The 16,001-nt window shown below is 32.1% G+C and overlaps 1 protein-coding gene across 27 annotated transcripts; it reads left to right on the top strand.

Annotated features, from left to right (window-relative positions):
* LOC107643744 (30S ribosomal protein S13, chloroplastic) lies at window positions 990–10,052 on the top strand. Of its 27 annotated transcripts, none has more exons than XR_002363246.1 (9): window positions 990–1,269; window positions 1,339–1,563; window positions 2,570–2,704; window positions 2,774–3,003; window positions 3,579–3,692; window positions 3,800–4,052; window positions 5,524–5,544; window positions 8,663–8,800; window positions 9,388–10,052. XR_002363246.1 is itself a non-coding variant. In XM_021124152.1 (5 exons), the coding sequence occupies exons 1-5, from the start codon at window positions 1,165–1,167 to the stop codon at window positions 3,135–3,137; spliced, it is 750 nt and encodes a 249-aa protein (XP_020979811.1). In that variant the 5' UTR covers window positions 1,013–1,164; the 3' UTR covers window positions 3,138–3,173. The 27 variants fall into 27 exon arrangements, 2 of the variants coding, with proteins under 2 accessions (XP_020979811.1, XP_020979812.1); XR_002363245.1 differs by having other exon boundaries at window positions 8,658–8,800; XR_002363244.1 differs by having other exon boundaries at window positions 5,469–5,544.

The raw sequence follows: 16,001 nt of genomic DNA, 5'->3' as shown, positions 1-16,001 counted from the left end.
TAGAATGCCAATAGCTTCCGGGATCCCAAACTAGGCATGTAAAGCTTCTGAGCAGCTTCAAATAGATTCTCAGGCTCTCGGGGTGACGAATGTCAAAATAGATTCCAGGATCCCAAACTTGGCTTTTAAATCCGCCTTCGTCTTGATCTATATTTTTCCATCTGGGCGGTTTAGAAATTAAATTCTCAACAAGATAACGAAACGTTTTCTGAGATCCATTTGATAGATCATGATGCCAATCTGCACACTTCGAGTTGAAGCGTGGAACCTTATTGAACTTTGTGCACCAGCTCTGAGCACGAGCCATTTCCCGTTTACTCTTAAAGTCGCAGAGAGCTCTAAGCTGGCCATCTGTTTCAAACAAACCATATTTAAGTGGAAAAATAACGTTTACTCTTCATTCTCCCTCTCTCTGACCCAATATCACCTTTACTTAATTTCACTGCTCATAACTATACATAATATGGATCTTGATTAATTAGTGAAATTTTAATTTCTGTGTGGAAATTACTTAATTCAGAACGCCACCGATTATGTGTTTTCATCTGTTTCATATTAAGAGTACTGTCCACATGCAGTAGTAGGAGTATATATGCTTTTACATTTTCTATTTCCTCTTATATATATGCTTTCTGTGTGTAACAAACTCTGCTTTATGCTTAATTAAATTTGATTAGCTTTCATATTCCTAATTAAGATAGTATTTTGTTGAACCAGATTGGGGTTGGGTGCTTATTAGAGAAGCTAATAAGGCTAATAATTTGAATTTCCTCATATAGAGCTGAAGCTTGCCGGACTTATTTTTTCTCTTGCTTATATTTATATAAATTATATTTAATTTTTCTTTTTTTTTGTGGTTTAGTAATGTTTTTTTTTTGAGATAATGCATATTTTAGAACGAGCGAAATGAGAAGAACCGGTTGATTGTAGAAAGAGAAAAAGCTTTTAGCTTTTTTTGAAGTTATAGATTGGTTTTTGATATATATATTTAGTGGTTATAATATTTTATATGCTAAAGTTTTTGCTTCTTTTATGGGTTGTTATGTTAATATAATACATTGGAATGAGGAGTTGTGTTGAGACAATTTTGCTTCTTTTGGTTTTAATTTCTATTTATCTCTTACTTCTATTTAGCAGCAGAGAAAGAAGAAGAACAACTCGAGCATGGCACAAACGCTAGCGATGCCCGTAGCTCCCTCTCTCGCCCTAATCTCAAACCCTAGACCTCTTTCCAGAGCCGTCTATTTCCCTGTTCTCAACCCTCCCAAGGTAACATAAAACAAACTCTACCTTACATTTCTGAAATTTCTTTGTTTACTTTCGAATTTGTGTGCTCAGGTGAGAGGGTTAAGCATAGAGTGCGCTCGAGTTGGCGGAGTGGAGATTCCGAACAACAAGAGAATTGAGTTCTCGCTACAGTACATCCATGGAATCGGAAGGAGCAGAGCTCGCAAGATTCTCTACGATATAAGCATGGACAACAAGATCACTAAGGATCTCAGCGAAGAGGATCTCATCACTCTTAGAGATGAAGTCCCCAAATATGTCATTGAAGGCGATTTGGTTAGTTTCCTTTCGCTTAAACCATTCAGTTAATTAAGAAGAAAGTTTAATTTATTGATGTGTTTATTGATTTTCTCAGAGGAGGTTTAATGCGCTGAATATAAGGAGATTGAAGGAGATTCAATGTTACAGAGGATAGGTAGATAGGTACGTTTGCTGAAGAAGGCAAACGAAATCTCAGTGCTATGCGATGCCGAGGTCGCACTCATCATCTTCTCTACCAAAGGCAAGCTCTTCGAATATTCCAGCGATCCCTGGTTCGTACCTCTTCATTCTCCCTCTCTCTGACCCAATATCACCTTTACTTAATTTCACTGCTCATAACTATACATAATATGGATCTTGATTAATTAGTGAAATTTTAATTTCTGTGTGGAAATTACTTAATTCAGAACGCCACCGATTATGTGTTTTCATCTGTTTCATATTAAGAGTACTGTCCACATGCAGTAGTAGGAGTATATATGCTTTTACATTTTCTATTTCCTCTTATATATATGCTTTCTGTGTGTAACAAACTCTGCTTTATGCTTAATTAAATTTGATTAGCTTTCATATTCCTAATTAAGATAGTATTTTGTTGAACCAGATTGGGGTTGGGTGCTTATTAGAGAAGCTAATAAGGCTAATAATTTGAATTTCCTCATATAGAGCTGAAGCTTGCCGGACTTATTTTTTTTCTTGCTTATATTTATATAAATTATATTTAATTTTTCTTTTTTTTTGTGGTTTAGTAATGTTTTTTTTTTGAGATAATATTTATTTTAGAACGAGCGAAATGAGAAGAACCGGTTGATTGTAGAAAGAGAAAAAGCTTTTAGCTTTTTTTGAAGTTATAGATTGGTTTCTGATATATATATTTAGTGGTTCTAATATTTTATATGCTAAAGTTTTTGCTTCTTTTATGGGTTGTTATATTAATATAATACATTGGAATGAGGAGTTGTGTTGAGACAATTTTGCTTCTTTTGGTTTTAATTTCTATTTATCTATTACTTCTATTTAGCAGCAGAGAAAGAAGAAGAACAACTCGAGCATGGCACAAACGCTAGCGATGCCTATAGCTCCCTCTCTCGCCCTAATCTCAAACCCTAGACCTCTTTCCAGAGCCGTCTATTTCCCTATTCTCAACCCTCCCAAGGTAACATAAAACAAACTCTACCTTACATTTCTGAAATTTGTTTGTTTACTTTCGAATTTGTGTGCTCAGGTGAGAGAGTTAAGCATAGAGTGCGCTCGAGTTGGCGGAGTGGAGATTCCGAACAACAAGAGAATTGAGTTCTCGCTACAGTACATCCATGGAATTGGAAGGAGCAGAGCTCGTAAGATTATCTGCGATATAAGCATGGACAACAAGGTCACTAAGGATCTCAGCGAAGAGGATCTCATCACTCTTAGAGATGAAGTCTCCAAATACGTCATTGAAGGCGATTTGGTTAGTTTCCTTTCGCTTAAACCATTCAATTAATTAAGAAGAAAGTTTAATTTATTGAAGTGTTTATTGATTTTCTCAGAGGAGGTTTAATGCGCTGAATATAAGGAGATTGAAGGAGATTCAATGTTATAGAGGATAGGTAGATAGGTACGTTTGCTGAAGAAGGCAAACAAAATATCAGTGCTATGCGATGCCGAAGTCGCACTCATCATCTTCTCTACCAAAGGCAAGCTCTTCGAATATTCCAGTGATCCCTGGTTCGTACCTCTTCATTCTCCCTCTCTCTGACCCAATATCACCTTTACTTAATTTCACTGCTCATAACTATACATAATATGGATCTTGATTAATTAGTAAAATTTTAATTTCTGTGTGGAAATTACTTAATTCAGAATGCCACCGATTATGTGTTTTCATCTGTTTCACATTAAGAGTACTGTCCACATGCTGTAGTAGTAGAAGAAAAAATTGAACTATGAATGATTTCAAATTTTAAAGGTAGAAGAAAAACAGAAAAGTTATTGCTTATTAATGTGATGATTTTGTGGGTTGGAAGTGTTCAAGTAGCTGCTTCTCAAAGAGTATTTTTATAGAATACGGATTGAATCAAAATGAAGAAGCAAGAACAGAGTTGAGAGCAGTAGATGCATGGATACTAACTGACAAGCCTTACTCTCATCAATCCATTCATTTGGTAAGCTTCAATCTCCATTCCCATTTCTTCCCCTTCTTGGATCGGTTTTTGGCTATGATATCTTGGTGTTTCAGGTTTCTTTCTTTTCCTAACCCTTATTGATATAGCTACCTGTGCGATTGGGATTCATGGAAAAGGATCCTGGGAACAAATTTTTTTTGGTCTGATTTGTCAGATTCATTTAAAGATCGGTGGTAGTTCTCAAGAGGAAATCAGCCTAGGGTTCATGTCACTCTGCCTCTCTCTTATCTTGAGAAACAACAAGTTAGGTGGGAATTTTTACGGCGGCCCTATCCTTTCTCTGTCCCCTTCCATCATGTGGCGTGTTTCACTGTTCAGTCCGAATTTCCTGTGATGTAGGTCTGTAGTGGTTATGACTTATTTCAAATTCTTTGATATTTGTTTACTTTGATACTCAAGTTTCCTTTCAATTAACAGGATTTGTTTTTGTCCCTGTTTGGGTGTTCTTTTCTGATTCTGTTTTGAAAATTGGATTTTTTGTTTTGATATAAGATATTTTGTTCCAGTAACAGTAATTGTTTTTGGTTCTGTTCATCCATTCCCTTCTGATTTCCTTCTGAAAATTGGGTGGTTTTGTTTGTATTGCTGCTTGTGTGATAGATGAAACAAATGAACTATGCTTAGTGTCAATTGATTCAAAAAAGCTCCTCTCTAATCTCACCCCCTGGAAGGAATGTTGGAAGATAACACTCAGAATCATCAGAATGAGGAGTTTAATTGATCATAGGGAGGAGAATGAAGAACATGCTTTTCTTCGGCTTCTGATAATGGATAAAGAAGTTAGTTATTATAGCTATTTTGATAGTTTTGTTGAATAAGTTTGTATAGAAAAATTTTAGTCGCTTTAATTAGTCATTTGAATTGGATAATAACTGTTCAATTCACAGATTTAATCATGCTGCTTCAGATGCTTTTTGAACTTTTCTTTAACTAAAAGTTTTATATGATGTTGACTAGAAACATAAATTGAGTTTACTACAACACATGTGTGGAGTGTGAGTGTTGATATTTCCTTATCTTATTCGATTTCAGTTTTACTGTGTTCTTTGGGGATTTTATTTGTATGTGAAAATTCTAAAATATCTTCAATTTCCTAACTGATTTAAGGTGCTGGAAATGACACGCTTTAAAGTTTCTCAAATAAATTTTTACTCATAAGAAGGTCTCGAATTTCTGTATAATTTGTTCTTACTTTTGGTTAATGATTTGTACCCTTTCTTCCGGGTGTGAAAATTCTGAAATTGTGTTTGACTCTGTGTTCTCGGTTTTCCTTTGTTATTTGTAGATTTTATTCCGGGTTGAAAATTCTAGAATAATTGCAATAACATAAAAGTGTCAGTTTAACAAAATCTTAGTGGCTTCGATTAGTCACTTGAATTTGATACTGCCTAATTAGTGAAATGACATGCTTTCAAATTTCAGTTTTTAATATTTTCTCATTCAAAGATTTCAAGGTTCTTTTTGTTCTTTATTATAAGTTTGGCTGTATTCTTCGGATTTTTAATCTTGAGTTTGAATATGCTAAAAGCTTTTCAAAATAAGTGAACAAGTGCGGTTTTAATTTGACCAATTTATGCATTCAAGTTCGAAAAACTATTGTGTTAAAACGGTGGAAAATTCTTTAAAAATCTGTATGGTGTAATTTCAACCGCTGGGTTCCTTTATTTTATTCTTTATTGTTTCTTTGATCTTTTGGTCTTTATTTTCTTGGGTACTTATTGTATCAATGCATATTTTGTTTCCCTCTTTTATGAGTGATGGGCGTAATGGATGATGATTTGCTTTTGATGGTCCGCTCTGGTGTTTGCAGTGGCGGCGGTGGCACTACTAGGTATGATTCTTCATTCATATTATTCTGTTTTTTTTTTCATTTTATTTTTCACCTTTGTGGCTTGATATGGTTCAATTTCAATTGCTGCCTTCCTCATTTTGTATGTTGAGAAGTCGTTACCTGTTTTCTTACTACTGGTTATTTTCTTTTTTTTTTTCTGATGTTTTTTGTCACAACTAAATTGAGTGTTAAATTTACCTTTGTGCCCTTTTTTTGTCTTCGGAGTCAAAATTACCTTTGTGCCTTATTTATATACAAGTGTACACCACTCTGGTCATTGGTGTAGGTTGTATTGTGTCGCGTCTTTGCCTTGATTCTTTCCCATTATCTCAGTGGGATTCAAAGTGGGTAAGGGTTTTGTTTCTGAAATTAATTTTGTTTATCATCATTGTCTTTTCTAGATATTATTGTGTTTCACATAATTATGAATTCGCTGTATTTAATTCTAAGGTTTCTTTGAATGTCTTTCAAAATTTACAGGCTTTTGTGGGATTAAGTTTTTCTTGCAAGCTGTTAAAATTTGATGTAAATAGATTTTCGTGATTTTTGTGTTGAAGTTGTGTGTGATTATGATACTGTTATCCTTCAGTGTGGTTGACATCTGGCCAATGCTCGATTCGGATTTGTTTTTGGATTGTGCTCTCTTTTTTCTTATTGATTTGGTTGTTATATTTTCATATTAAAATCTATGCTGATAAGAATCAAACTAGGATATGAAGATTTCTGCGATTGAAATATCTTCAAAGTCTGTGGTTATTAGGAGCTCTACTACCTTTAAAAGCAAGAAATTTGAAAAAGGTATACCATTTTTTATATTCATTTCTATGAGAATTGGCACAATAGAAAAGCAAACAAGAGTTTAGATTTTGAATTTTGAAAGCAAGGAAAAATTGATTTTGAGCACAATGTTTCCGTTTTTGGATCAGATTAAATTCATATTTAAAAATCAGATCATTACTTGATTTCTTCTCTCTCTCTGTGTGTGCATGTGTGCGTGTGCGCGTGCGCGCGTCTGTATGTGTGTGGTTCAAAATACCTAGATATATTTCTCATAATTGTCACAACAACTGCAAACTGTATCATTTTATTTTAATTGCAAAATATAGTTGCTGAATTAATCTTCAATTTTTTTTCTTATTCAAAGGAGTGAAAAAAGATAAGTTAATATGTTTACAATGTGCAATTTAGGCCGCTGATTTTTTTTTGTTTGTCTATTTCACAGATCTTTGGGTTATTTATTTATTTATTTATTTTATGCAAAATAAAAGATCTAAGAAAGTGGCGTTTGGATTTTTGTCCGGGTGGAACTCATAATTTCGGATAATTTTATGTTTATTTATTTGTTTTATTAAAATTAAATTTGTTTTGTATCATCATGTTTTCTATGCATTATTGTGTTTACCATTATTATGAATTCGCAGTTATTTATTCTTAGGATTTTTGAATGTCTTTCAAAATTTACAGGCTTTTGTGAGATTAATTGTTTTGTTTTAAACTGCTATATTTTTTATGTAAATAAATTTTCATGATTTTTGTTGTTAAGTTGTATGTGATTATGTCAATGTTATCCTCTACTTATATTGATATTTGGATGCCAATTAACTTTTTTTATAATGTGATTTCTTCGTCGATAAAGATGTATAAGAGAGCGATTGAGGTTGTTGTTGGTTTCGGTTCTCAAATTGCAATACAGTTTTACTGCATATGAAAATGAGGTCAGAAAATTTTCAAGAAAGTTAAGGTAAAAAATTTTCCCTTTGACCTCTTTGTGTATAAACTGTGATAAATTGTGATCTCTATGTATGGAGTTTATATTTCATTTCCAAATAATCCATTGAGTTTTTTGGATGTCTGAACTTCTTTGATTAATATTTTTGGATGAAATTTACTTTTATTGTCACATTGGACCTATAAAACGTGTATTTTTAAGATGGTATCTGACAGATAAAATTTTTAACTTTAATAAAAAACCAGATATTTATTTTTTTCAGTGATGATACTAAATCATTTTTTAATCTTTGGATTACTAATCCCATATTCCTTAATTTTGACTCTATTTCTCAATGTTAAAAGATATAATTTATGCACTTGAATGATAAAGTTCTTTTGTTTTAAAAAGTGGAAAAATCTATAAAAATTCGATATGGTTCAATTTCAACGGTTGGCTTCCTCATTTGCTTCATATTGGAGCTATTTATCTCTTATATTTCTCATTTTTTCACCATTTGGTTCGCACCGAAACTTTTAACTTTTATTTTTTTAACTCTTAAATGATTAATTTTTATACATTTATATTTAAAAAACTTCTGTACTAAAAAGTAGAAAATCTATAGAGAGGATTACTTATTGGGGGCCTTGAATATCTTTCACTAGATGTCTAGATATCTGAGGTCACTAATTATCTTTTAAATTTCCATGTTACTTACTTCGTCTCCCCCTACACCCCAAAGTAAAGATTCTATGTATTTCAAAATTTAAATTTCTTAATTGATATATGTCTTAATTGATGGTATGGTAATTAGCTAATTTTAGGTACTTAATTACTTTGGTTAGATAAAGATAACTCTTTATTTACTTCACTTGCTAATTGATTAATTTTTTTTTTTTTTGAGATCAAAGAAACACACATGTGTTGTACATAGATGCATACTTCTTTTAGGTTTGTTAGTTAAAACGTGGCTAATTTTTTGGTTCTAGCAGCAATTGGAACAAAAGCATGTGGAAAAAAAAACACGATGAAAGTGAGACACATAATAAGATCTATATACAATTCATATGAAAACACTTCAAATGCTCTCTGAATATCCTAGAAATTGTAAGCATCAGATTGGATTTAGTTTTCTAATATGTAATTCATAGTAGTTTTGAATAATTTTGATTCTTTTTCTGAACTCTGTCTTCATGAAGAGAGATTCTTTTTCGATTTTCTGTTAGGTTCTTCGTTTTCAGTATGTAGTGATTTTATTAGGGTTTGCAATTGTGCTCCTGATTTCCCACTGGGGTTTGTGTGTTTTAAATCTGAGTTTTGTAATTTTCCGTTGATTTTAGTACTCAATTTTCTATGACATACACTGAACTATTGAGCTATTAATACTCATACACACTTGATTTAGGGTAGGGTTTAGGGAGGGGGATGATTTGTGGGAGTGATTGCTGATTGGAATATGGGTCAAATTGAAAAGCTAGATTTGTGGTCATGGAGCTGTCTTTTCGCTTTCATGATGGCAATTGTGAGGTGATCCAATGGCTTCGACAGGTTAGTAGGCATTAGATTGATTTAAGTTTTCTTATGATGTATTCATTCATTGGGACACTTGCTCTATTAGGTCTTTCTTTATTTTTTTCAATTTTTTGTTGGAAAAAGCTACAGCAATAATAGAAGTATAATGTCTAAAATTAGTTTGAGTATTTAAAGTATATAACTATAAGTTCTGGAATAAATTTGGAAATAAGGAAGTTTATTACAATGCACAAAATGAGTTAAATAAACATTATTATTAGAAAACTGTCTCGTGGGATTGTTGATAATTTAGATGACCCAAAATACAAGCATTACAAATATTGGTCTAACCCCTTAGAAACAAGGTGAGATCCTGTACTTAATTACTTTAGTAAACATTTTGTAGAAGTTGCACACAAGAAGACTGCCAATCTAGAATCTGACTATTGTTGGCACTTAGCTACTACGTAATTAATCATTTTATTACCTTGGTTTGGAGTATTGATAGATTCTTGCTTTTGCTATCTTCTATAATGTTGTATCCTGTTGTCTTTTAAAATTCATTGTTTATTCATACTACTTCTCTTTATGGTTTGTGTTATATTTTTGTCCTGCTGCTACAGATTACCACATGCTCCAAATATGGAGATTTACTCTATGTATGGGGTCAGGATTCTAATGTAAAGAGGCTATGTTTATAAGTCAACCTCCCAATCGGAATGCTACATTCCGTTTTAGATTGACACATCAGCAATTGGTGGAGATGAGGACCTTTTTTTAAAGGATGGAGTTTATAGTGCTAACGGGGATGAAACCGATCCTCTTTTAAGCGCTGGTTTCATTTGTGCAAGAGGTTGGTGGGAAAAAAATCCGCTTTAATCCTTCAGGCATCTAAACGTTCATAAGGGAGTATGAAGACGCTGCTCCGGCTAATCTTCTCGAAGGAAGGGGAACCCAGAGTGGTGCTCATGTTGATATATTAGGGAACTTTGCACTTATTGAAGATATTATACGAGTAACAGCAGGAGCCTCTGGTGAGGACTTAGGTGGACATAGAGTTCACTTAGATTTTCATATGGTCTCAATGTTAACTCTCAGTGCAATAAATGTTCCGGCTGGCAGCTGTTCCTTTGTTAAATTATTTTTTACTTTTTGGATTATAAATACTCATTGTTACCTTAGTTTAACATGAATATTACCCATGAGGTTATAAAGAACTGTTGTTAGGAATTAAATGAAAATGTGCACTAATATTTGATCATTTTAGCATTGGCATTGTGACACCAAACCAATCATTTTTGTGTTGTGAGTTTTCTAAAATGTTACCTATTCTATATGTTTGTGTTTTAGATTAATTTTAAGACACTTCTCAGTTGTATCATATCATTAATAATTTTCTCTTTTGGTGCATGCGTTTATCTTCTTTTGATAGTGCTCCTACTAACACATATACTTAAAATGTTGACAAGGATATGTGTACACTATAAAATCAGTCATGATTTTTTATTCCACTGATTATTTTTTTATTGGATAAAGTAATTTTAAAAATATTTGGATCTTATTAGCGCTCTCTCGTGTCAATTTGAGAGTCAAATACGCAATTTTCTGAATACACAATTTTGATATTAATGGCACAAAATTATAAATAAAAATTTTTCACAAGAAAAAAAATTAGAACATCATGTATTATTAACGTATATTAGAATACCATCAATTTATAGATATTTGTTTGAATCAACATAAAAATATAATTTTATTATTTTAAAACACAATGAGTTGTATTAACATTATACGCATAACCAAATTATTAGTTAATAAGTTGTCTTTGAGTGGGTTAATAACTTCGTTCACTTACCATATTTTTCAGGCTCTTGTGACTCAACTCGAATAGTTTATTTATGATTAGTTGATTTACTGTATAGTAAGTTTAACTATATATTTTATAATAATAACTCTGTTCTTATTGTGTGAGGAGAATTACTTGCATTTGAGATCTTAGGTCAATAAATTTGCGACTTGCGTATGTGTGAAATTTTTTTTAAACTTGATATTATTTGTTTAGCTCATAACTAATAACTAATATGAATTTTTTTTTGTGTTTTTATTATGTTTTACTGATAACATTTTTAATTTATTAGGAAACCAAATATTTCTTTTAGGTTCAAGTATCAAACTAAAGCAATTTTTACTCTTTTGATTACTGATAATTTTTCTCAATTTTGACTCTTATTTATCTCAATGTTAGAAGATTTAATTTTATGCATTTGAATAATAATATATTTTTGTTGTAATACGTGAAAAACCCTATAAAATTTTATACGGTTCAATTTCAATTTCTCCCTTCCTTAAATTTTAATGCGATGAAAGAATTCTTTTTATATACATAAATTATATTGGTTTTGGGTCTTATTTATGTTTATCTTTTTAATTGTATTGTTTATATTTTTAAGTTGTATTTGTTGCATAATTTATGAAGTTGAACAAGATACAATGTTCTATGAGATAGGATTTCTATAGCCAATTCTAAGACGTGCTCATCAAAATTAATGTTTTGAAAAACAACGATACTTATGCAAACTATGAAGAGTTAGGAAAAAATACTTATATATTGAGTAGTGATAGAGTAAATAAATATGTTACATTTTGTTAAGAATTAAACAATAAAAGTACTTTTTATCAACGTAAAAAGTGACAATCCAAAAACACTGAAAAAACAAATCCAAAAGAAGGAACCGAAATTTTCAACCCGTGCCTTGCACGGGTCTTCTGCTAGTACACATATAAATGTAATTAGTATGACTATGAATTGAAACTTCATAATAATAAAAGTAGAGCCTTATGCTTGTTCTGTTCAAATCTATTCAAAGAAGAAATAAACCATCAAAATTGTGAAAAGGAAGCTGGCAATTTGAGACAATAAATGAATTAAGTTTTTCCACCAAAAGACATCCTAAACCAATGTTAACTTACCAGCCACAAATTAGTTTCCATGCACTTAAAAAAATATTTTATAGAAACAATGCTGTGAAAAATACTTAAAAATTGTTGCTCTTGAACACGATTGGCCAAAAATAAAGTATAAAACAATCCTTTGAGCTAGACGATATGCCCTCTGAGACAGATTCACACCTGAAGACTGCAGAGCTTGTGTAATAAGATTATCTAATACTATGTTGAAGACAAAAACCTAATCAATAATGGCGTGAATGATATCCACTTCCATTTACATGATACATTTTTTTAATAAAAGAATTCATTTTATTCATAGAAATATTCATACTGTACTTACTTAATAAGGTGAATTAGATCTATAAAGGTAAATATTTTCTATGTTAAACTATAAATTGAAAATAATCCCAAAGTTTTTCAAAGAATTTTAAGAAGTAGAAATATAAACAAATTTGAGTCTTTATAATTTTTAGATATACACAGGAAGTGATACAATATCTTAAAAAAATTATTTTTTTTCACTTAAAACTGAATCCTCCTTTGGTATGAAGATTTTTTCATGAACAAAAAACAAACTTTAGTGTATCTGTAATATTCTACCACACAGAATTTTACACTTAAATTGTAAATCAGCGATGGCGAGACGTTACCACATTTAGAAAAGAGATATATACGTAATTATAGAAGGATATTACTAAAACTAGGAGCCTGTGAAGAAAATTTAAACAATCGTCAGCCATTAGACACACAAGGATTTTGGCAAAGCGATTAGGCCTGGTATACATAAGCGAAATCATCAAAAATTCAAAATGAATACATAATAGTCACTAGTCTCGACCAGCAAAGAAAAGATCGGCTAAAATTATACATTATTAGAGATAATACAAGATATAAATATATCTCTCCAACAAAAAGCTTCTAAGAGAAAATTAAAGTTATATACAATATACTTTCAAAAGGGAGAGAATTCTAGAGTCAAAATAAAATCTCAAAAGTAATTATCTTCACTTCACCTTTTGAATTCTGCACACTCTCAACAAAGTGCATTGCGTCCCATATTTGAAAAACAAGATAACAACAACAGGTGATAACCCAAAGGTTTTCAGTAGAGTAATAGTTCCAAATAAAGACTACATAAGAAAATATGAACCCTCTAGACAATCCTGATCTCCATCTTCGCAGGAATCCAAGCCAAGGGTCTTAACAAATCTGTACAGGTTAATTTGCTAAAGTAAATGTACTTTAAACTACCACTAGTCTCATTCACTCCCAACAGTCATAATCATTATTCTCAGTCTCAAGTCTATAAATGGGATCAACCACAAACAATAATGAGTACAAAGTAATCACAAATAAAGGACAATTATGACAAGTAGCATAATTAGCAGTTAAACAGAATTATCAAATAGGCAAACTAAGTAATTATGTACACCTAAGCAATTACAAATGTACATGATGCATGCCTGTCCTACTAGTCGTGAGCTCATGTATTAAACTGCCAGACCCAACAAATCCGGTAGCTAACCTAGATGTGGTCTCTCTATTGCGCATCCCCAGGAAGAATATATTCGAGGGGGGTGTGCCCTACCGCTTTCTCTCAGAGGTATCACCAGGGGGAATAAATCGAGAGAGAGTGCCTTACCACCTTTCTCCATAAGGCCGTGCCATATAAAACAAATGAGAGTGTATTCCCACCTTGCAACCAGAATGTGGGCAGGACAAAACCACTATCCCCATATTCACACCCCAACACTAAGCATGCGAGACAAAAACTACCATCCTTGCCAGGCACAGGTTCCTCATCAATAATGCAAGCAGGACAAAACACACGTCCTTGCCAATTCAGTTATCATTTTACATTTATAATCATATTCAATTTTAACCAATTTAGTAAAATATAATCCATCATAACCTCTTCCGTTATTAAAGTAATCAACCTCAGCAATCCGTGAGCGGGACAAAGCCATCGACCTCACTATGAACGGGACGAACCATCATCCTCACAACATTAATATTCTATTTAAAGAGTTTAATAAGGAAATATTTCAATTTAAGTTAATTAATTCTGTTCCCAATGAATTTGTGATTTTAAAAACGGTTTTTAGACTCCATACAAAGGTTACAGGGGGTATAGACTTGCCGAAAAGGCTTAACAGCTCAAAAACAGCACTTTTGAAAAATTAGCACAATGGTGCATACGCAGGCTTCGTGTGTACGCACGGAACCTGTCTCGGTTCCTTAAGGATGCATGAATGATGCATGCGTAGGAATCGTGCATACACACAAAAGTGCCATTATGCATACGCAGCATAGGTGCGTACGCACAGAACCCAGTTCTGCTACCTTGTTGCAAAATTTGCATAATTCAGTTTTAACCACCAAAATTCAAAAGATCATAACTTTTAGTACAAAATTCGTTTTGAGTCCGTTCTTGAAAGACAATCCCCATTTATTTTAACACATTCCATAAATTTTCAAGTTTCAAGTGCCAAGTTATGGCCCATCGAAGTTGACCAAAATTTACCAAAAACTCTTTTTTCTGCAACACCCAAAACAACCCTTCTCAAAATGCTTTTCTTTTGCAACCAATACCCAATTCCCACCTTAACCATTATACAACTTTCATCCACTTAAAATCATACAATTTGACACTTTCAAAATCTCAACCTCACTCACCCCTAATCTTATTCCTCATGAAAAATTTTCGAACAAACAACAATATCCACCCCAAATTCAATTATATATATTCCTCGTAAAAATTTCAATTCCCACAATCATACCACAACACATCAATATATATATCAAGCATCAGAAACTCACTAAATCAAGGCCTCCGGCCATTTTTATTTAACAATCAATAACCATCCATTACCACATATTCATACAAAACCATCATCATCAACAACATCAATCTAACAATATGTTAAAGTCAACTAGCCTAGGGTTTTACATAGCATTATATAGTGATTATCTGAAACTGAAACCCATACCTTAGTTCATGATGGTTCTAACCTCTTGAGTCCTTCTCTTCGACCAATCCAAGCCTCAATTAACTCTACTCAATTTAATTTCATACAAATCACACAATTCTCATACTAGGTTTTTGAACAATTTAGGAAAAATAAAATAAAAGAGTTTTCTTACCTTATTTCACATGAGCATGGGTTAAAATCCCGCTAGAATGTAAGCTTGAGCTTCTCCTAAAGCATCAAAATCTCAATTTTAATTCCTCACACCCCTAAAACACAAAAACAGTAGAAAATAGAGAAATAGAGAGAAATTCTCGTGATTACTCACCGCAATAGTGGTATAAAAACATAGAGAGAGATGAGAAGAATCCGTGGCCACAAACAGGTCTTCGATCGGAGCTCCAGTTTGTAACAAAAGTGGATTGGAAGAGAGTGGTAAAAAGTATTTGGGATTTTTCTTTTTTCTTTTCTCTCAATCTCGAGCTCTCTCTCATTTTGGGTGAAATGAATGAAAACGAATAATGGAGTCACGTGTTTAGGGCCACTAAGTGAAGGGTGTTTCGTCCTTTCACCTATTGATCCTAATCTAGGGCCAAAATTTTAAAGATATGCATTCTGGTTTGTATTCTAAATAATTTTCTAGCCATTTTATACTTTTATTTTTTTTATACGCAGTATCGGACATACCTAAACGTGTACATTTACCTAGGATGCCGGTAGCATTTTTTCATAATTAATTATATTTTTACACTCTAAATAATTTTCTGAGTTCAAATTTTATTTGTAAACATTTAAATAAGTTTTGAATTTTTAATCCTGACTGAGCATTTTGAAAACCCTCTTAACTCAATTTTAATTAATTAATTATCTAGTTAAAATTTTTTGGATCTTACACTATCCTTCATCTGGATCTGATAAATATGTACCACCATACTTATACCACTCATAAAAAAGAGACAATAAAATACTACAAAAGAAAAGAGAAAACACCACAAAAAATATTAAACAATAAAAAAAGAGAATGAGAAAGAAAAGAATAGGAGTAGAAGTGGAAGAAAGGAGAAGGAAGTTAGAAGAAAGTGAAGGGGCAAGAACAAATGAAAAAAAAAAGTTGGTAGAAAGGATAAAAGAAAGAAAACAGAGATAAAAAAAAAGATGGATGAAGAAGAAAGAATGAGAGAAAAAAATATTTTTTAAATAAAAAATAGAACTCTAATAATAATAGAAAAAAAATGCTCATTTTTTTTTATTTACATGATACTTGAAGTCATGTAATACATTAAAATCTAAAGAGACAAAATCAATTATTTCTTAAAAGT

Source organism: Arachis ipaensis, chromosome B05 (assembly GCF_000816755.2).
Source record: "Arachis ipaensis cultivar K30076 chromosome B05, Araip1.1, whole genome shotgun sequence".
Lineage (NCBI taxonomy): Eukaryota > Viridiplantae > Streptophyta > Magnoliopsida > Fabales > Fabaceae > Arachis > Arachis ipaensis.
The sequence above is the reverse complement of the archived record's forward strand: the minus strand, read 5'-3'. Positions and strand labels throughout refer to the sequence as shown.